This window comes from Danio rerio, chromosome 6, assembly GCF_049306965.1.
Source record: "Danio rerio strain Tuebingen ecotype United States chromosome 6, GRCz12tu, whole genome shotgun sequence".
Lineage (NCBI taxonomy): Eukaryota > Metazoa > Chordata > Actinopteri > Cypriniformes > Danionidae > Danio > Danio rerio.
Window position 1 is genome coordinate 29,507,673 of NC_133181.1, and position 22,830 is coordinate 29,530,502.

Below are 22,830 nucleotides of genomic sequence, written 5' to 3' on the forward strand. Positions count from 1 at the left end.
AAATAAGAATGCTGTTTCTATTAACATGAAGAACAAAAATGTCTTGAAGACACACAAGTGTTTTAATCTACTCAAAGTCTTTAAATCTGCACCCACTGATACCCTTAATGCTCATGGTTCACATATTATGATGTGTGATCTTCCCTTATTTCACCCACAATAATTACTTTTCTTTGAGGACTGATATAGTTTAGTCTTCACTCTCCATATAGCACATAAAGCTGCTTTATTTTTGTTTTCATGAAAAGGTTTTGTAGTATTTAACTCCAATATGCATTATCCATATGCATTAGTATGTCAGATTATGAGGGTGTTCCAGTTATGTGACCGTTTCGGCCTTCTTTAGTTTGTGCATTTTTATAATCGCATTGTATTCCTTCAGTGTTTTAACTTCACAGTGTCTCTGAGGAGCGTTTTCTGTATCAAGGATCTGGAATATTAATAAGTTTAGCCTATTAACCCTTTATAGCACTCACCCTAGCACTTTAGATATGATTTAAAAACACAATGGTAGATGCTGTCCTTAGTAGGTAACAAAATCATTAACCTAGTTCCTCATCGGATAAAGCTTATAATATGGTCTGGTTTGTTTACATGTACACTTAAAATATTGGCACAAACGTGCAATTTTAGGGTGTTTTTTTAATTATATTAAAGATGCACAAATGTTATCGATAGGAAAAACATATATACAACGTAGGATTGTAAAACTTTGCTATTAAAGATGTATCAAAAAAAATAATTTTATTTTGCATTTTAGGATTGATATGGTTTGTGATATTACTTACAAACTTCATCGCACAACATGCATTTTGATTTGGGTTTTATATGTGCAGTTTAGTTTGCATTTAGATCAGTGTTTGCAAATCTGCATTCAGTTCAGTTGTAAACTCCAAAGTTTTCATATGATGGTTTAAATTATTTTAAATTGAAATAACACTGAATCACAATACTGCATTTAACAAAATTAACTTTTTTATTTTTTTCAAATATAAAAGATTTACTTATGTCTAGCTGATGACCAGAGAAAGTCTAAACAGATCTGCCTCAACCCTCTGTACTTTGCCTTTGCTTTCTTCTTACACACATTTTCTTTTTGTTAATTTAATTCTGAAATTAAGAGTAATGAATGCTAATACAAGGTCCATAATGTACTAATGTAAAAAGAGAATGTACTTACATGTATGTGTTTGCTTTTCATTTATTTTTCCCCTTTGAAAATAAAGACAAAAGTCCCTTTTGGTTAACTGGTATTTCAGTTTTATTTTTCCTACTCATTTTTAAAAATATTTAATTGAAGATTAATAACTTATAACAACAGTTATTAGCCCCTTAAATACCCTGTGTTCATATATAACCTTACTTTAACTATAATGGTGTGATTTAATGAAATCTAATATGTTTTATTATATATTTTTTGAAGCTCTGGAATGCTTGTTTGAGGATGGGACCTTAATGGGTTTTTCAAGGTTTGTGGTTTGCAGTGCTATTTTGATAAGTTCTGTATTTACGGAGCTGTTCTCAATGGCATGGATCAGTGCCACAGAAAACAACATCTTGAGCCACCTTTTTATTATTACTTCTTTGTGAGGCGATCTCTAAAGGTAGCACCTTAATGACGGTGGTCTGGAGATGCCATCATCATGAATCCTTCTACCTATATGCTAATATTGGAATTAAATAATAAATCAAGATTGTTAAAGTTAACTTCTAAAGTTTAATAATGCTCCGGACTTTCATGACATTGTGAATCAGAAGCCTTTAAAATTCGAAAATGATACTCCTTTGGGTTGACATGAAAACATTTGAAAAGTTACTCAAGTCATAAAAAATAATAATAATAAATAAGTCATTTAATCAAATAAATGATTAAAATTTAATTATCTACATTTGTTTAGCCTTTCAGTGCCAATATACTAAAATAGTTTTATACCAGTATTACTGTATCATTTTTAACATCTGTAACATTAGCAGTGCTCATTTAAGTGTTTTGTTTTTATTTCACAATATTTACATGGGGTTTTATTTACATTTATTAAAATTTTTATTTCAATTAAATTATTGTAGTTTAATTTTTTAATTAAAATTTTATTTCAATAATTTTGAACATTCATTAAATGATGCCAGTGGACAAGCACTTTTTATATTATTGCATGTTTTTTTAATCAATTTATGCTGTTTTGTGTTTTTAATAGATTGATTTTAGTCATCTCCATCACCAGCTTTTAACAGATAAGTTACTAAATAGGTTAAAAGGTCATACCTTCACACTAAAGGTTGAAAAATACATCAAACAATCATGTGTTTTGTATCAAAGATTTACATTTATGTTTTAATTAGATTTTTTTTAGAATGCAGTATGCCCTTTGCTCAAAAGTACATGTAAAATACTGTCATTTTGAGTTGCTAGATTACAAACGAATTTGTCTTTATTCTAAGGAAAAATCTTGAATGGGGTAATAAACACAATGGAGCGTGCGTCCTTCTGTTGTTTTAGAGTTCCAGATCAGCTTCTCCTGCTACATTCCTCAGTCTCGTTCTAGTGTCAAGCGCAGCCTCTATGTTTGTTCAGGCCGACTGCCAAACTCCAGCTCCAGACCCCCTTTACTCCCTCCCTCTTCTCCAATGTCATCCCCGCCGGGACCCTCCAGTTAAACTGTAAACCACTGCCGGCTCACCAGCCCTGCAGTATTGCTGATAATCCTCTGCTTGAATTATTTCCGGGTCGTAAAGCCACCTTTTTCAGTGTGGAGTTCCTTGTTTATGCCCAGCCTCCACATTCTTGTTTTCCCCTGTGAGCTGCTCCTCTTTGAGGAAGAAACCATTTCCCCCTTCTCATTTTTTGTCCCACTTTAATACAGTCTCTCTTTTGCTTTTGTTTTAGATTTCTTATCTTAATGATTAGTTTGTGGGGAAGGAAATGGATGTTTTTTTCTATTTTATTGCTCTGCAAACAAATGGCTGAATGTGTGTGAACAGCAACCCGGTTTATCCTTTATTTTGCTTTTCTGCTTTGTCAGATTTGCTGTCAAAAGTAAAAGCATCTGTTTTTGAATTTATACATTTATTTAGGATTGTTAGGACTATGATTATTATTTTTTTTATTTGTTTGTCAGATTCAGGAGAGAATACCAAATTTACTGAATTGACCCATTATAGATGCATGAAGGGGTGACGCAGTGGCGCAGTAGGTAGTGTTGTCGCCTCACAGCAAGAGGGTCACTGGTTAGCTGGGTCGAACCTCGGTTCAGCTGGCATTTCTTTGTGGAGTTTGCATGTTCTCCATACATTCGCATGGGTTTTCTCTGGGTGCTCCGGTTTCCCCCACAGTCCAAAGACATGCGGTACAGGTGAATTGGGTAGGCTAAATTGCCCGTAGTGTATGGGTGTCTCTGTGTGTGTGTGTGTGTGTGTGTGGATGTTTCCTTGAGATGGGTTGCTGCGGGAAGGGCTTCCGCTGCGTAAAAACGTGCTGGATAAGTTGGCGGTTCATTCTGCTGTGGCGACCCTGGATTAATAAAGGGACTAGGCCGACAAGAAAATTAATGAATGAGATGCATGAAAGATGAGGTTTGATTTTTTTTTTTTTTTATTATTAATGAATTTGCAACTTGTTGTTTGTTGCTTGGTGTTTAACTAGTCACATCTTAACCTCAGCATAAAACAGACATTTGTATAATTTTTTATTCTCTCTTGTGACATCTAACTGAAACTGCTTCACAAGCAAAGAAAACATGTTGGAAAATATTGATTTTGTCCATTGGGAAATGACTGGATGGTTGAATTGTTGCTGTTTACTATTCTAGCGATCTGATGCGAGTTACAGGTTGTCCTCATATCAGTAAACATGTTATCAGATAACAGATGTCATCGCAAAAGCAATGGGAAACATTTTTATTTTAATTTCCTTTTCCCTTTTTTAGTTAGTTTTAAATAATGTAAAACAAATAAAGCAATATTACATAAACTATTATTATTATTATTATTATTGCTTGTTTTCTTAACAGTATTTCCCTGTTTTTTTCATCCCATAGACTCCATTGCCATTGACAGTCCTCAACTCTCTCCATTCAACGACAAGGGTCCTTTGTGTCTGTCACCCTCCTTCCAGATGTCCACCCTCAGTCTTCCAGGCCAGGCACCGTCACCCCTGCAGAGCCCCATCTTGAATGAGGTGGGAACTGCCAGACTAGACGAAGACGAAGAGGGCAGGAGGAAGGTACACTGATCGCATGCCGACCTGCCTGAGCCTTTATAGAAATGATAAAAGTGTACTGTTTGAGCCTAGCTCAGGGCATTAATGAATTCCCTTTAACAAGGCTTGCTCGTTCTTTGAGACTTTTATGATTGTATGTTTTGATGACACTAGCTGGGTTTTCATCCTGACATGAAGTAAATTATTTTAAAATTTGCTTAAAAAAATGAAAAAATCCCAAATGTGAACTAGGTGTGTTTCCATTAAATTATTAGAGTGGCTGACTGTAGTATTGGTAACCTAGCAACCAACAGTAAACAAGGCAAGCATAATGGGTTCATGTGGGTGTAATGTTTGCTACATCTGTTTATTTGGCAAATGTGTTTCAAACTTTCATTCTTCGCATTTACTCTTGACCCTTTTTAAACCACCAAAACTAACTAGCGAGCATAAGAACTTTATTGTAAATAAAAGTATTTTGATTTGAAATTTGGCTTTTCAATCATTTTTTTATGTGATACTTCAAAATGTGCATCAGCACAGGGCAATGGAAGCCTAGCTAGTGATCCTTTGATTTGTTGGTTGAATAACCATTGTGTTAACCTTCTGCTAACATTTATTTGTGTGCAAAATTTCTAGCTTTCAAATTCTGTTTTTCATTAGATATTTTACTATTATATATACTGTTATTATGGTTAATTTCTAGATTTTGATGATCCCCTTAAAACCCAGAAGTTACATAATAACCAGTGCTTTATATTGATGGTTCAATCTTTTGATTGCAAGGTACTTTGCAACTTCATGCCTATTAACTCTTATTACAGTATTAATAAAGTAGTAGAGAGTTAAATTTAGTAGAATAAGCTGGCCTGCACTCACAAAGTTATTTGTAATCATTAAAATGAATTCTGGGCGACCATCAAAATGAAGTGTTAGCGAATATTAAGCAGACAATGTACTTATGTTCTAGTGACTGCTAGCTGACACTTTCTATGTGGTCACAACAGATACTTATTTTTGTTTACTGCCCCTTCCCCCTTTTTTCTAATACATATTGAACAAGCAGGCCTTTTTCGTACCTAAAATTTTTAGATCTTTGAGTTAAGTTTATATGTTTGAGTGTAAATAATATTAATGAACTTATGTGCAGAGAACATAACTCATCAAAGAGTGGTTTTAAGTCTGCTTTCTTTTTTCAGAGATATCCAACAGACAAAGCCTACTTCATTGCAAAAGAGATTCTGACAACAGAGCGGACTTACCTGAAGGATTTGGAGGTCATCACAGTGGTGAGCAGAGCTGATTGCTTTCATGACTCACGACTATAACAAGTTTACCTTGTGAGGCTTGTCTGGAAATGCACACTGTGGTGTCTGTACAATGTGTACTGTTTGCTGTGTCATTTAAGAGGTCTTTGTTTGTCTTTAGATGTGCTTAATGTGTGTCTGTTAGAGGATTTCTGGCTTTGAGCTCTATCTAATCACTTTGGTGTGTGTCTGTCTCTCCTGTCAGTGGTTCCGCAGTGCAGTGATTAAAGAAAATGCAATGCCTGAGGGACTCATGACCCTCCTGTTCTCCAACATCGACCCAATCTATGAGTTCCACCGAGGCTTTCTCAAAGAAATTGACCAAAGGCTGGCGCTCTGGTACCAGACCCTCTCATTAGTTACAATACATCTTGGCGTATATTTTCTTTAAATTGTAGTTTTTTATTAAACAAAAATTGTTAAAATTTTTTTGTAATTTATTCTCATGCTGATTCAAACCCTTTTTAAAAAAAAAAATAGCATTTTTTTAACTGATGGAAAGTTTTTTTTTTCCAATTAAAGGTAACTACTTTTAAAAACAGGGTAAAAATGGCAATCTAAAACAAATAAAAATTAGGGGAGAGGTTTAATTCAGTTAGGAGGGAGACTGCAAAAAATGCTTTTCTTACAAGTTTTTGTCTTGTTTCTTGTCCAAAAATACTTACACCAAGAAACATTTTCAAGACGAGTTAAGTAAAATAAACTTAAGTTAAAATAAATTAATATAAACAAAGAAATCATAAGTCCAAGGCACCCGAAAAAAGGCATAAGTTCAAGGCACTTTTTGCAAGTCCATTAAAAATAAAGTGTTAACGAATATTAAGCAGACAGTGTACTTATGTTTTAATGACTGCTAGCTGACAAAAGTTGCTAATTATCAGACCCAGAACGTTTTCTATGTACACAAAAGGCCTATTTCTCTTAAATAATGTTCACATACTTGTCTAAGTCTGTGTTAGTGAACACAAAGTGTTACAGCTGTGGCTACTGATAATGTCCACTTAAATATAGCATCATTTTTGTGACACTGTACAAAGGCAATCTAAAACAAATAAAAATTAGGTGAGAGGTTTAATTCAGTTAGATGCCATAAAATGTTTTTCTCGCAAGGTTTTTGTCTTGTTTCTAGTCTGAAAATACTTACACCAAGAAGCATTTTTCAGACAGTTACAAAACATGGTTTTGTTTTCAAAAATAATAAGTCAAAATTAAGGAAGCTAGCCAGTGGCTTAAGTAAAATAAACTTAATAAGTAAAAATAAAATAATATAAACAAAGAAATCATCTGTCCAAGATTTTTTCAAGTGCCTTGGATTATTGATTTTTTTTGTTTATTTCTATGAATCCCTTACCCAAAGAGCACTGACACATTAATTACCCCTGAAGCACTTGGTTTGATTGTGGATTTATAAAGTTAGAATATTTTACTTACTCATTGGAGGATTATTTTGCTTGTTTTGGGGAAAACCCTACTTAACTGTGGCTTCAGAAGACATTAAAGAAGACACATTGTTGTTTTTTATTGTCTAGAAAATGCTTATTGGTTAAAGACTTTAAGCTATTTAGACTAGAAGCAAGTCAAAAAAATTTAAGAACTTTTTTGCAATGAAGTAACTGACCTCTCGCACAAGGATTTGATTGACAAATGATCTGACTAATCATACTGCAATTTTATATGCTCCCTATTGAGGCAATTGGTTACTCAGCTTTGATTCCCACCTCACAGTTCTTTGCCAATCTCACTTTTTCCTTAAAGTCAGACATTTGTAAATAGGAAAGAAAGAAACATCTATATATTTTTTTTGTTGGGTGAGAAATCACTTTAATGAAGGGTTTGTTTGATTGACGTTTTTGATTTTCACAGGGAGGGGCGCTCTAACGCTCATGTAAAAGGAGATTACCAACGAATCGGAGATGTAATGCTGCGCAACATGTGTTCTTTGAAGGTAAGATGATAATTCAGAAAAACAACGTTTGACTTCAATTTGATTTTTGAGCTAATCCATAATTCATTTAATGTCTTTGCTGCTTTTGTCTCCTCAGGAGTTCACCGGTTACCTGCAGAAGCACGATGAGGTGTTAACCGAGCTGGAGAAGGCAACCAAGCGTGTGAAGAAGCTGGAGACCGTGTATAAGGAGTTTGAGCTGCAGAAGGTTTGCTACCTGCCGCTAAACACCTTCCTGCTGAAACCCATCCAGAGGCTCATGCACTACAAACTGATCCTGGAGCGTCTGTGTAAACATTATTCACCCCAGCACAGAGACTACGATGACTGCAAAGGTAGACCTTATTCACATAAATATCACATTTTTTTGTTCTGAAAATCTGCGGATGGTGATGTATTGTTATTTCTCCAGAGGCCCTGAAAGAGGTTGCAGAGATCGCTACACAGTTACAGAGCAGTCTGATTCGACTGGAAAACTTCCAGAAGCTGACAGAACTTCAGAGAGACCTGATTGGCATTGAGAACCTTACAGCTCCTGGAAGAGTGAGTGTGACTGTTTTAAGTGCTGTTTTCTGTTAAGGTTATTGCACACTGAATCCAAAATTTACGTCCATAATTTATTTAACTCATGATACTTCACATTGAAAAATAAATTTGATCTCATGTTGTGTAAATCGCCTTGTCACACTGCCTCCGAAACCTTTGCCCATCATAAAAAAAAATCAAACCAGGTTAAATTTTTTTGGTTTGTTTTTCTTATCTTTATTTTCTTATAAAATTCGCTTTTGAGAGGTGTTTTAACAGTTAAGAGCCACTGTACAAGCGAAAAGCTAAATACAGAATGCCATCGTTTGAGCTACAGATAACTTTATGACAAACACAGAGCATAATATAAGACAGATAGCGGCAGACAGTTGTTGTGTGTATGTGTCTATACATTTGATGTACTGCCCATAGACAGTATAACCGCCTCATGGTCCGCTTCGGTCCATTGCTTTGACATGTCAATGGTGCCACAACCAATTATAATCTCTATAAGTAGGCTACTCAACTGCCAGTCTCTGTTCCGGATTTATGTACGTAAACGTGTATCAGAAGCAATGTGTCAAAATTTCTCTGATTTTCTGAAATGAACTTTGAAATGAAATGAACTCCTTCTAGTATTGGATGAACACATTATGTAGCATATTTCTCTTTCTTTTTCTTTATTGGAAAAGAGAGAGGAGAAGCATCACTGGTTGAAAAGACTCTGAAATGTTTTGAGTTTTTTTTCTGAATGGATTAAGCAATACGTACTTGAAGGTTCCGCACTTCAGTGTGCAAAGACCTTTAGGGCCCTATCATACACCCGGCGCAGTGTGGCGCAAGGCGTGACGCAGTAGTCTTTTGGTAGTTTAAGCTTGGCGCAAGAGTCGTTTTGAGGCATTGCGCTACGCTGTTTAAATAGCAAATGCATTAGCACTCATTTTTGCGCCCATAGGCGTTCTGGTCTAAAAAGGAAGGCGTTCTGAGGCAGACCGCTGGCGCGTTGCTATTTTGAGAAACTATGATAGATTTTTCATTAGACCAAAACTAACCCGGTCTAAACTCCGGGGCAGAGTTGCGCCTCGCTTACGCACTGCTTAATACGCACAAGAGAGCAATAGGCAAATATCTTTACATATGAAAAAATGTAAATTTTAAGGATATATAGGATAGAATAAGAATAGATATAGGATATAAATATAAAAGATTAAAATATTACAAAATATTATTTTCTAGCCTACATAAATATGAAAAATCACTGATTTTATGTCTTCTTCATCTCGGGAGGCTTTTTCAGTTTATTCATAACAATTTGCTTTTGTATAATGTTGTTATTATTAGCAGTATTATTTATTATATCCATATGTAAATTTGTTTTATTAAAAACAAGCTTAGATTTGTCCACCTGTCAGGTTTTAGACCATATGGGACACAGCATGTGTTTTAGGATATAACTCAGGTTTTTGAGCACATTTTGCTATTATTATTCATTTATTCGTTTGCTGGAAATTAGAACTGAATTTAGAAATAGTTTTCAAACGAATATTTGCACTTAAGAAACAAAAGTATTTATTTATTGACTAATTGATGTCTGTGCGTAAAGGTTTCCCTATCCAAGAGTGAAAATGAAAGTGATCATTTATCTCTCATTCTCACGCATAAGATGCTCTGTTTAACAGTTTTCTGTTAAAAAACTGTTAACTGTTTGCTTGTGAATTGCTCATTTTTTCCACTTAGACTTACTTTGCGTCCTGTAAAAAGTGAATGCGCTCCTGGCGCGACGCAGCTGACTCTTAAAGGGAATGGGAGATGAGACTCTAATTGGTTTATTCTTAAAACACACCTATAACTCATTAAAAAAATAAACTCAACCCTTTTAGACCATGCGCCAAAGTGCAAGGCAGATTTCCCGTCCTTAAATTAGCAAAAACGCGTCCTGACACGCCCTGAAAGCGTTTTGCGCTTTGTGCATGGACCGTCAAAATAGAGCCCTTAATCTTTAGCACTAGACTTGCTGAAGCCCAGATTTACACTGTAAAATGTTTGTCTTGTTTGTAGTCTAAATATCAAAGAGTACTTAAATCAAGGAGTATTTTCTAGAAAGCAAAAGAAGTTGTTTTGTTTCTAGAAATAACAAGTCAAAATGAAGTGAGTTTTTTTTCCTTAAAACAAGCAAAAACATCTGCCAATGGTGTAACCTAAATAATCTTGTTTTTGATTTGAAATATAGTCCTTATGGATCTGAACTAATACTTCAAAAGTCACAGATTTAGTCTCCAATATGGAAATATTGAACTCAACAAATGACTTTTGCTGCTTGTTTAAACTACTTATTTAAAATAAGTTAAAACAACACAATTCTTAAGTTGTTTTGGGACAGTGTAATTGTTTTATGTTAAGTCCACTTAAAATCCACGAAAATCAAGTTAACTTTATCAATTTGTTTTGGGACAACATGAAGGAATTATGTGGAACCCAGCATTTTTTACAGTATGTAAAATGAGTTGCTGAAAACTGAACAATCTGCAGTTCCAGATTGTTGCATTGTACAATTAAGTGTTTTGTCTAAAAGGCCTGCGTGATTAATCAATTTTAAACCAAAATTGCAATTTGAAAAGGTGCGATTTTTAAATCGCAAAAGATGCAATTATTTTGATTATTAATATGACAAGGGAGGTGCGCAAGAGTAACGAAACCACTCCAACTAACGTAATTAAAAGCTGAAAACTGTTACAGCAAAACCCACAAATTATTTACTTAATTTGTCATGACAACTGATAACTTTATTGGAAAAAATGGTTTTAAATAAACAGTAGCATAGTTTGGGATTATTTTTAGTGTTTCTTCGGTGCTGTTAAAACCACCACATCAAACATGCAGCTCTCTTATAAAATTATAGTAAATCGCAAATGACAGTTTTGATCATATAAATCACATTTAGATTTTTTTTTCAATTCGTGCAGGCCTATTGACCAAACGCTATTTTAATACAGGCCAAACAATATTTTAGTACAATCGATGGACTACAGTCCTTTGAATGACCATTGTATTTGTTTTCTTTGTTTCACCCATAGGAATTCATCAGGGAAGGCTGTCTTTACAAGCTCACCAAGAAGGGTCTCCAGCAGAGAATGTTTTTTCTTGTAAGACTCGACTTTTAATATCATTTTCTAGTTTTTTAAACTTCTGTCTGTGCTCAAAACATTTCTATTGAAGTTTTCAGACATGCTGCTGTACACAAGCAAAGGGGTCACTGCAACCAATCAGTTCAAAGTTCATGGGCAACTTCCTCTGCATGGGATGATTGTGAGTATTTCCAGGAATTATATTTGGAATAATGTATAAATAAACTGTTGTAGCATGTGAAATGGTATACGTTATGTCATGCTGTACCTTATTTCATATGACCTTCAGATGTGGATGGTTCTTTGATTTAAGGGCCTTGTGAATTGAGTCACCACTTAAGTTAAAATAAAAAAGCCTGACAAATCGGAGCATTACATAACAGACCGTTGCTGCATTTAAATATGCATGCTGGCATACTGTTTAAATATGTAATGCTCTTGACAATCTTGATCATCAAAGGAAAGCATCATTTAATGAGATATTTGGTTGTGTGTGTAACATGAATGCCATTTGGGTGTTTTAAATCCACTAAGTACATTTTTCACGTGACATGCTGCATCAGTGGTGTCACGTAATTTGCATTTATGACTCCTCTTATGTAAAATATGCCTAAATGGGGTAATAAAATGTCCATTGAATGTGCACTCCAAGATCTCAGCATAAATTTGAATACTGTCCTCATTCAGCGAGGTGAACAAATCTTTTTTCGAGTCATTTTGTTTAATTGGCCTAAAATGTTAGGAGTTGCTTTCATACTCATCTACAACAACACCAAAAGTGATCACATTACAAACAAGTCGTAACTAGAATGCTATAAGAAAGAGAAAATAATCATTTATTGTTTACCTGGTCTTTTGTCTATGATTATGTCAGCTCACCTCTTCTGACAGGTCTTCAGATCTGAGTGGTTCGTTCACATCACATAGAAAGTACAGTCTAAGCTTAACCAGTGGAGACAGTCTAAGCCGAAGGAAGCCATAATTAGTTCACCTTTTGAGTATTCTGGTTTTTAAGTCATTCGTTCATCAAGTGACAGCATGTAAAGAAAGATGATTCAAACCCGCGGACTCAGAATGAATGAATCAAATCTTTTTTTGACTCTGATTACATATGATTGGCTTCTGAATTTCATGTGATGAACAAATAAGTCAAACCTGATAGAAGACTTGAAAAAGGAACTAATCTTCTACTCCACCTTCACAAATGTGAGCATGCGCGAATAAACAAATCACTCCCTGAGAGGACTCATCGTTCTCGAGTCATACAAAATATTCATTCAAAATGAACAAATCGTTCAAGTACGACCCATCACTAATCCCTAATTAATACACCGCAAAATGGTAACTAGAATGGGATTTGTTTGTTTTTCTAAAGGTTTTTTAATCATCCACTCAATGGATTTGTTATAGAAAGTTGTTCTTGCATTACAGCACTAATTTTCCTACAGTGGCTTTAAAAAGATGAGCTAAAGAATCAAAATTACTTGATTGATAAGGCACATTTTTTATTGGCTATAATGAAATTTTTGGTAATCACCCTATAGCACACAACTGGTAAAAAGAAGTACACACACCTCATTTTAGTTTTATTCAGCTGAGTTTTTAGTTCATTTTCCCTATCAGTACGACTCATCCCTTATGTCATCCAGCTCTCCTGAAAAGCCCTTTTGATAAGTGGCCCTGTCCAAACCAGTGGACCAGTGCTACACTGAAAAGACTTAGCCATCTTTAAAAATAAGAAGAGGACTCTTTCAGAAACATGTTTTTTTTTAAGTAAAGATGGAATTAATATGGCTTGCTGGGTTCTCTGAGATGAAAGTTCACAGACAGGCAGTGATAAATGAGGTTTACACTGGATTTTTTTTTCTTTAAACATCTGCACTCTCTCAGATCTTAGCATTGTTTTCATAAAGCAGTGATCTTGCCTTATTTGCTGTATGTACTATTAAAGGGAATTTGCATGTGTGCTCTGTCCTGATCCACAATTTATGAGATATTTTGAAGTGTTAGGAGTATTTTTTTAAATTTTTAAATAAAAATAAAAAGAGTTGCTACATGCTCGTTAGGTGGTTTTGAACTTGTGCAAAAAAGGGTCATTGCGAATAATAGGAGATGGAAACAATTTTGCTGCATAAACCCATGTGACTAAAAAGCTGTCTCCATTATGCTTGCCTTGTTTATGGTAAAGTCTTAATAGGATACAATATTTAAGTTGTGTTAATAAAATACAATTTATTGGGTAATTTAATAAATAACATAAATAGTACTCGGCACAACTACTGTTTCCATTACTGTGACGGTTGGGTTTAGGGTTTTGGTGGGGGTAGACGTTAATAAAATACAATAAATGGGAATTTACAAAATCATTTAAATAATTCTCACTAACTTCCGGCCGCAACCCTATCTGATTTAGCAACAACATTTAGCCCTTGTTTACTGTTGATTGCTTGGTTACCAATTCTACAGTCAGCCAAACTAATTCACATTTGGAATTTATTTTCTTTTTTCCGAACTTCAGAAAAAAAAGATTTGCTTTACATTAAGACGGAAACTCAGATAATGAGACTTTTTTTTTTAAAGAAAATGTTTATTTAGCATAAATTTATATATATATATATATATATATATATATATATATATATATATATATATATATATATATATATATATATATATATATAGGAAAACGAGGAAAGCACTATTTTACAATTTGTCAGTTTAGTGGCTAATTCAGTTATACAAAAGTTCAGCCATGCAAATATGTACAATTTTAAAAAGCTTTGGCACCCAACCCCACTCCTAATCCAATGGTCATTACGGGATCAGCAAACCGTACTAAATTGTATGTGTGATGTCATACAAATTAATATGAATTAGTTGCTAAATAAAAAAGAACTGGCGTGAGATTGTTTTGGTGAACAACTTCAAAATTGTTACAAAGAATTGATAAATAAACATTCTTTTAAGCTTTTTTCTTCAAACAATTAAAAAAATAAAGGGAAAGTAGATCACTGCACAACTCTTATCAACATTGATATACATATATATTTATGTGAGCATCAAATGGGCTTATTACAATTATTTATGAAATTTCATGTGGCAATAAAGACTGGAGTTATGATGCTGAACATTCAGTTTTGCCCTCACAGGAATAGTGTATTTTAAAACATTATAAAATTGAAAACCATTATTTCAATGTTTTAATCTATTTTTTTTTGTTCATTCAGTATACATATAGTATAACTGTAATGTTGGGAATGTGTATTGTTATTTAAAACCTAAACTTTCAATTCCCAAACATTTTAAATGATTTTTAAAAATATTTTAACCAACATTTTAATTGCATGATTGACCTTTTGTCCATAGGTTATCATCAAAACAAAACATTCAAAAAATAACTTGGAATGCTTTAAGGAACACAATTCACATGTGACTTTGTAATTAGAAATGGAAATAATTTTAGAAATGGTCAAAAAAAAATTAAATTATTGGTGGAAATAAAAGGGTTTATAAAGAAGAAATATGTTTACAATGCATACTGTTACAAAGGACTTGTCTGTGCTTCGCTTCTTCCTGCAGCTCATTGTGCTGGACGCTCCTGTGAGTATGAGGAAAATCCCACAATCCTCTTCTCCCAAACGTTTGTTTTTCCTTCGATCCTTGTGCATCTTTTCCCCAGCTTCAGTAGAATTGGGAATTGCTTATAGTCAGGATGTTATCAAGTACATTTTTGCCACATATTGTGGTTGGATCAGTCATCCCATAAAATGTGAGTCATGCAGATGCTATAGGTCTGATAGGAGTCTCTTTTCCCACTGTGCTTTATTTCAAGTTAATTATAAGCCATTTGATCCCAGCTAGAGAAATGTTTCTCATTTGTAATTTAGAAGCTGCTATTTTCCCCCTTGGGTTGTTGTTTCAGGGGAATGTTATCATTGCTTTTTCAGTGTCAGACATGCACTGTATGTGTACAGTGAGTGCTAAAACAGTGTTAAAGTGATAGTTCACCCAAAAATGAATCTTCTGTCATCATTTAATAATCTTTGACTTGCTCCAAACTTTGGTTTTCTATCTTACTTTGAACACAGGATACCTAAATTTGCATCAAAAAAGTCATGTGATTTTGATTAATTAATGCTATGAAACTGCATTAATGGACTGCATTTTCATTGCATTTTCAAGTCATTTATTATATAAGAAAAAAAGCTCACAGTGGCTTCTCGTACCGCAACAAATTTCATTTTTAGTTTTGAAATTTGGCACCAGTTTATCAGGAAGTGATCATTTTGTTCCCTTTGAATAATAGTGCTTTGTTTGCAAATGTTTTGCACATATTTAGCACAATATTGCACATAAGTTTAAAGCAACGCTAATGCTTATTGATTTCCAACATTCAAAAAAAAAAAAAAAAAAGGTTTGTGTGTTTAACAGAACTTTGATGGTAAGTACATGTTGAGTAAATTTCAATTTTGGGGTGAACTGTCCCTTTAAAATGTTAGGACTAGATGTTAGCAACCAGTCAATCGTGCTCCTTATGTTTACGTGCTTCAATATGCCATTAAAACAGCATTCATATCATACAAACAGGTGTTACTGAAGGTCATTATCAAATAGACATGCAAACCATATCAGTTGTCAAAATTGGGTTCAAAACTTTGGATTCTTACCATTACGTTTCTGAAACTTCACGAGAAGCTTAAATATCAGCAATGTAAGGATTGCAATGCTAGAGCTTTCATTTAAATGGGTTACATTGTGCATTCATCTAATCGGTGATATTGACAGTACAAGTTAGGATATTAACCCATTGTATTATAGAAACATACAGTGTAAAGCCTCAGCATTTAAATAGCCTGGGTATTTAATACTGGATAAGTAATGAGTAATGTGAATTATAAAGCAATCTGTCTATCATCAGGGTTAACTAGTTGAAGTGTGAAAAAGCTCTTCTCTGTACTTCTCTATGTTTACAGGTTGAGGAGAGTGAGAACGAATGGTCTGTGCCGCACTGTTTCACCATCTATTCTGCTCAGAGGACCATTGTGGTGGCAGCCAGGTGAGAGACAAAGGGCTCTATTTTAACAGTCAAGGCGCAAAGTCAGAAACACAAGGGTGCATCTGAAAAAATGGAAGAATGGAAAGATATGCTCTGTGCTGCGACGCATGGTCTAACAGAGTTGAACTTATTCTCTTAATGAGTCCTGGGTGTTTTTTGAGAATAAACCAATCGGAGAGTCTCATCTCCCATTCCCTTTAGAAGTCAGTTGAGTTGCACCATGGCGTATTTGTCATTTACATGGTGGAAAAACTGAACGCTTCATTAGTGAGAAAACATCAAACACACCATCTGCAGCGCGAGAAAGAGAGATGAGCCTTCTCCAATTCACCTTTACTTTCACTTTCAATTTCTCTCTTTCGTGGATAAGAAATTGTGTTGTACGCACAGACATCCATTAGCCTACATAATCAATTTAGTTTAAGCGCAAAGATTTGTTTAAACTATTTATAAATTCAGTTCTAATTTCCAGCAAACGAATAAATGAACAATAATAACGAATTGTAAACAAATCTAAGCTTGTTTTTAATAAACAAATATATATATGCATGTAATAAATACTACTACTACTAATAATAACATTATACAAAAGCAAGTTGTCATGAAGAAACTTAAAAATGGCCCCCGAGATGAAGAAGGCATGGAGGCGGTGGTTTTTATATTCATGTATAAAGTAATCATTATTGTAACATTTAATCCTTTAATTCTTTTTCATTTGTAAAGATATTATGAATAGCTGTACATCCTGTGTGTATTAAGCAATGTGTAAGCAAGATGCACAACTAACACTCTGCACTGGACGTTAGACCTGCTTTGAGCTGTTCTATTGAGCGGTCTATTTTAGTTCCTCAAAATAGCAACGCGTTAGCAATGCGCCTTAACACACCTCCTTTTTAGACGCATATGGGCGCACGTGAGTGCAAATGCATTTGCTATTTAAACAGCGTGACGCAAAACATCAACATGACACTTGCGTAGAGCTGAAGCTACCAAATAACATTTTCATTGAGCCTTGCGCCGCATTGCACCGGCTGTATGATAGGGCCCAAAGAGTGGGAAAGAGACTTTAGAGCTGTTTTCACATTGGAAAAACCCTGGAGTTTAATTAAATTGTGTTGTTATTTATAAAGCTACCATATATTATTTGTCTGATAAAGTGGTTTAGTTTTTAATTTATTTCAATTTGAACTAATTTAATGATTTCACTATTAGCTGATCAACAGTAGTTTGTAGTGATTGACAAAGGTTACGGTGTTTCTAATGCATATTTTGCAAATTGCATGCATGATTGTATTTTTTTCTTGCATATTTATTGCACTGTTCAAAGCTGCTTCAAAATATCTGATGTGTTAGCAAAATTAAATCCCAGATCTCAACTCTACATTAAAAGGGATTGTTAAATTTTTTTTATTCTATCTTCATTTACTCACCCTTTGCTTATTCCAGACCAGTTTTTTTTTTTTGTTCTGTTGACCACAAATGAAGATATTTTGAAAAAAACTGAAAACCTGTAAGCATTAACTTCTATAGTAGAAAAGAAAAACTCTTTGATAGTCAATGGTTTACTTGTTTCCACCATTCTTCAGTGTATCTTTTGTTGTCTTCAACAAAACAAGTTCAAGTAAATGATGTTATGTGATGGTGAGCATATGATGACACAATTGAAATTTTTTTGTGAACTATGCCTTTAATTCAAATATATCTTAATTTTTTTGATGGCTATATTACTTGTAACACTGGAGTCTTGATGAAAATAGACAGTAGTCGATGAACAATACATTTTTAATGCCTGGTTAGTTTTCACTGTCAGCATTGCCTTTGTTCTATCTGTTGTGGTTGGTCATTTTTCACGGACTATTTTTCTCCTAAACAGCTCCAAGGTAGAAATGAACAAGTGGATTGAAGATCTGAACATGGCTATTGAGATGTCCAAGAAATGCCAGGAGAAATCAGACGTCCTGCTGGACCCGAGTCTGTGCGATCGCTCCAACAGTAAGTTCCTCCAGTGCTTTAGTCCTCTAGAAGTGTTTGTGTCCCTCAGCCTAAAGTAGATGTAAACCCCTGCCCTTCCTCTTGCTCCTGCTCTCCTGTTCCTCCTCTCCCTCCACACGCTATTAAGGATCTTCAGATGAGGTTTCTCTGGAGCAGGAGTCAGAGGACGACATGAACTCGTCCCGCTGCTCGCTGGACAAGCAGAGTCACCACAGGGCCAACACCACCATGCATGTGTGCTGGCACCGCAACACCAGCGTCTCCATGTCTGACCACAGCCTCGCCGTGGAGGTAGCATTTATACATTTACGCCTGGGTCATAGTTCCAAAAGAAACAATTGTTTTGAAATTTTATACAATTGAAGTCAGAATTATTAGCCTCGCTTTAATTTTTTTTTCTTTTTTAAATATTTCCCAAATGATGTTTAACAGAGCAAGGAATTTGTCACAGTATGTCTGATATTTTTTTTTTTTCTTCTGGAGAAAGTCTTATTTGTTTTATTTCGACCAGGATAAAAGCAGTTTTTAATTTTTTAAATACCATTTTAAAGTCAAAATTATTAGCCCCTTTTAGCAATTTTCCATATTATTTACCGTCATCATGGCAAAGATAAAATAAGAAATGATTTATTAAAATTATTATGTTTAAAAATGTGTTGAAAAATCTTCTCTACTTAAACAGAAATTGGGGAAAAAATAAACGGGGGCTATCAATTTTGACTTCAACTGTAAATATATATATATATATATATATATATATATATATATATATATATATATATATATATATATATATATATATATATAACAATACTTTAGAACCTGAATTATTAAATTAGTTAATATTCATTTTAGATTCAAATTATTTAATTTGTAATTATATGGCTTTTTGTTTGCTTATGTTTATTTTATTATGTGTTTATTAATATGAATAATTAAATTTTTATTTTATCTTGAACAAAGTTCAAGACTATCAAATGAAATCTCATCCAGACTTAACAGGGTATTATAGTTAACTAAGACTGTAAAAGTAAAACTACTCTAAACAAAATAAACATTAACTGAAATAAAATGAAAATAACTTATTTCATTTCAGGGATGTGAGATGAAAACTTTCTCATTTAATTTAAATTGACGTACTAAAATAACAATTAGTAAAATTGAACCCCTCCCCCCAAAAAAGCAACTTTAAAATAACTTGAAAATAATAACTGAAAATGTCGACCTATGATTGAAAAGTAAATTATATTATTGATACTGATTGATGCTGAAGGAAAAAAAAAATTATCTTCTTTATTTGTTTATTTTGCATTTTGTAATGATTTTTTGTCTTGCTATCTACATTTATATCCTCAATTGCCAATTCTGTTTGTTATTTATTTATTTATTGCATATTCAATACAACAAAGATCAAAAAAAAAGTTCAGTACAAACACTACCTAGAGAAAGAGACAAAGAAATTAATGTCTTTAAAATAAAAATTGACATATACACGCACACACACCACCGATCGTGGCTGTTGAGGTCTGGACTGCAACCGAAGCTTGTGGATGAGGGGCCAAGACTCTTGGATGTTTTCTTTTTCTGCTTCTGTCTCCTTCTTCTTTACCCTCATATTTTCCAGTAGCTTCTCCACCTCCCCTCTTACTGTATGTCTGTAACATTTGTCTCCTCTAACCATTAACTGCCTTTTGGAATAAAAGTTGCTTAACATGTTAATGGATGTTTCTGTTCTTCTAACATTTCCTCTCTAAAGACTTAAATTAGTTTAAATTTCTCGCTTTTTAGCACTCAGGGATTGAACTCTAACATGCTAACACAGTTTTGGTCTTCTGCTCTTCTTCTCTGTTGCTGCCTGTTGCTCATTCTGTCTTCATCAACTCATTATCTGTGTTTGTTTGCCTGCCTGCTGACAGTATTCAGTTCTCCAGCCGTGTCTCCAGAGCTTCCCCCTCGCTATCTGCTCGGTCAGGGCCAGAGACCAAACACCATCACACATGTGTGCTGGTACCGCAACCAGAACCTGTCTCTCAGTGACTATCTGCGCATGAACCAGGTACCAGGCTGGTCAAACCCCCCCTCCAGTAGTGCTCACGCGAGAGGTTTCACTCTTTAAAACATATTTATTTATTTTAAACAAAATACATTATATGACCTTTTATGTTGATGCACATGATTTTATTTAATACGTTTAATTTAAATATTTTATAAAGGGGATATACCGGAATCAGACTGAAATATAATACCGTTTAAGACCTATTTTAAGACTTCACCGACATCTAAAAACTCATCGCCACTTTGGGTTTTAAACGACAACATTGACAACATTTTAACTTTGATTACTTTTAAGGACCTTAAAATATTTTAACTTTTAATTATTTTTAAGACCCTGCGGATACGTTGAGGATGCATTTGTATTACTTTATTTGTTATTGCTAATTAACAAAAACATTTGTGAATCTGTGTGAATTGGAATATGCTGCAGACTTTTGTTTTAGTAAGATGTGTTTAAAACTATAGTGGAACATTGAGTGGGCGGGGTTTTATTTTTCACTCCTCCTTTCATTTTTGTATTGGTTGGAGGAGAGTGTTTAAGCATATTTCACCCAAGTCGTCAAACTGACATCATCTGAGAAGGACCACCGTTCCAGAGCAGAAGTAAATGGTCAGATTGTGATTAAAGGTTAAAAAACATTCACCAATTATTCATTCTTTTTTTTTTTTTTTTGGCTTAGTCCCTTTTTTATCTGGGGTTGCCACAGGGAGAACATTTAAACCACACAGAAACTGCAACTGACCCAGACGAGACTCGAACCAGCGACCTTCTTGCTGTGAGGCGACAGCACTACCTACTGCGCCACTGCATCGCCCCCTGCACCAAAAAGTTGTCATTTAATTAATCATGTGCACTAAAAAAATAAACAGTAAATGTAGATTTCATCCTTTGTCAGTCTTGAAAAGGGTTTTTATGTTGTGCAACCAAACTGCAGTAAAAAAAAACAGGTTCCCTCCAGATCTTTGTAACCGTGACTATCTGATGTGTTTTAAAATATCTGTAACACTTTTTGATGGTCCATTTGAGTATTAGTAGACTGTCTGCTTAATGTCTGCTGATACTGCTGCTAAACAGACATTTAACTGACTATAAGAAACTGCAAGTACATGTTAACTTACACTAACCCTAACCCCAACCCTAACAGTCTCCTTATAATCTAATAAGCATGCAGATGCAATATAACTTAAATTCAACAAACGGACCATCAAAATAAAGTGTGACCGAAATATCAGTTGTTGTTGTTTTTTTTTTTTTTTGCATTTTAATTGTCAGGCTAGTTTATTTATTTCTTTGTTTATTTATTTTTCACTTTAATTTATATGATGAAGTAATAAACAGAATAGTAAATTAATAATCAAAAACATGATTAAAATCTCTAATATATTTGAAAAACATTTAAAAATACATTTGCAATTACAGCTTTATTTTTCATGATTCTACAGCTCTGTGCTTGTCACGTTTGTTGTTGTAAAAAGTGCTATACAAATAAACTGCAGTCATTAAGCAGTTCCCTTTTAGGATCTATTTCTCACCACTAATCTGTGTAGAGCGTATGAATTCTATCCGCTAAATTGGAAAATCCTCACTCTCTCGCGCTCAGCTCTTTGTACAGCTGAACTCCTCTACCGCTGTACCAGTGGTCCTTTGTAAATGAGTTCTCTCTGTGCTCTTCTCTTTTGTGAGTTTTAACAGTCATGTTCTCCCACTTTACAGAACCAGCTGTCTGGTTATCTTCTGAGGAAGTTCAAGAACAGCAACGGCTGGCAGAAACTATGGGTTGTCTTCACCAACTTCTGCCTGTTCTTCTATAAGACGCACCAGGTACTGAAATATGAATCAAATTCACGGGCTTGAACTTCCTGCATGAGATCTGGATCATTTCTAAAGGGTTTGTGTTTTTGCTGCAGGATGATTTCCCTCTGGCCAGTCTGCCTTTGCTGGGATACACAGTCAGCACTCCTGGGGAATCAGACAGCATTCATAAAGAATACGTCTTCAAGCTCCAGTTCAAATCCCATGTTTACTTCTTCAGGGCAGAGAGCGAGTACACATTTGAAAGGTGATGTTTGTGGATTTGAAAATCGTTCTCTTTTCATGTTTTGGTTATTCTTGGTTTCTTATCAGTTAATTTTGGTGTCGTCAGTTGTTTTAATTTGATCATTTTCATAATTCGGATATGTGTTGAATTAGTGTACGATTGAAGACATATTTTCTCTGCTGTGACATAAAAAAAATTGAATAGATTTTTGCACATAATAGTTGTAATGACTAATTTCTTTTGTCTTTGCCAAGACTGTACATCATATTTTACTAGTTAATGTACAGGATGCTAGTATTTGGCTTAAAGAGCAATTTTAAAGTCTTGACTAGGCTATTTAGGTTAACCAGGCAAGTTTTCTGTCCTGTAGTTTATTGACAAAAGACAGTAATTGTTAAGGAGGCTAATAATAATGACCTTTTTCAGCCAGACTACAAGAAATAACCGTTCCTCCAGAAGAAAAATATAATGGACAAAATATTTTTTATATAATTATTTATTATTAAATATTTTTATATAATTATTAATTATATTAAATAATTAAATATATTATTTAATATAAAATATTTTTAATAATAAATATTTTTTTTA

The 22,830-nt window shown here is 34.1% G+C and overlaps 1 protein-coding gene across 7 annotated transcripts in view; it reads left to right on the top strand.

Annotated features, from left to right (window-relative positions):
- farp2 (FERM, RhoGEF and pleckstrin domain protein 2) overlaps window positions 1-22,830 on the top strand; it is a 90,586-nt gene that overhangs the window by 62,997 nt on the left and 4,759 nt on the right. The window contains exons 14-27 of one of the 7 annotated variants that reach the window (XM_009302421.4): window positions 4,035-4,219; window positions 5,395-5,484; window positions 5,708-5,841; window positions 7,366-7,447; window positions 7,545-7,782; window positions 7,860-7,990; window positions 11,047-11,115; window positions 11,189-11,278; window positions 14,677-14,697; window positions 16,071-16,153; window positions 18,027-18,145; window positions 18,273-18,436; window positions 21,915-22,022; window positions 22,109-22,260. In XM_009302421.4, the coding sequence (XP_009300696.1) occupies window positions 4,035-4,219; window positions 5,395-5,484; window positions 5,708-5,841; window positions 7,366-7,447; window positions 7,545-7,782; window positions 7,860-7,990; window positions 11,047-11,115; window positions 11,189-11,278; window positions 14,677-14,697; window positions 16,071-16,153; window positions 18,027-18,145; window positions 18,273-18,436; window positions 21,915-22,022; window positions 22,109-22,260 (1,666 nt within the window). Of the gene's footprint in view, window positions 1-4,034; window positions 4,220-5,394; window positions 5,485-5,707; window positions 5,842-7,365; window positions 7,448-7,544; window positions 7,783-7,859; window positions 7,991-11,046; window positions 11,116-11,188; window positions 11,279-14,676; window positions 14,698-16,070; window positions 16,154-18,026; window positions 18,146-18,272; window positions 18,437-20,061; window positions 20,202-21,914; window positions 22,023-22,108; window positions 22,261-22,830 lie in introns of all 7 variants that reach the window. The other 6 variants (XM_021477117.3, XM_021477118.3, XM_073954105.1 and 3 more) reach the window with 6 other exon arrangements.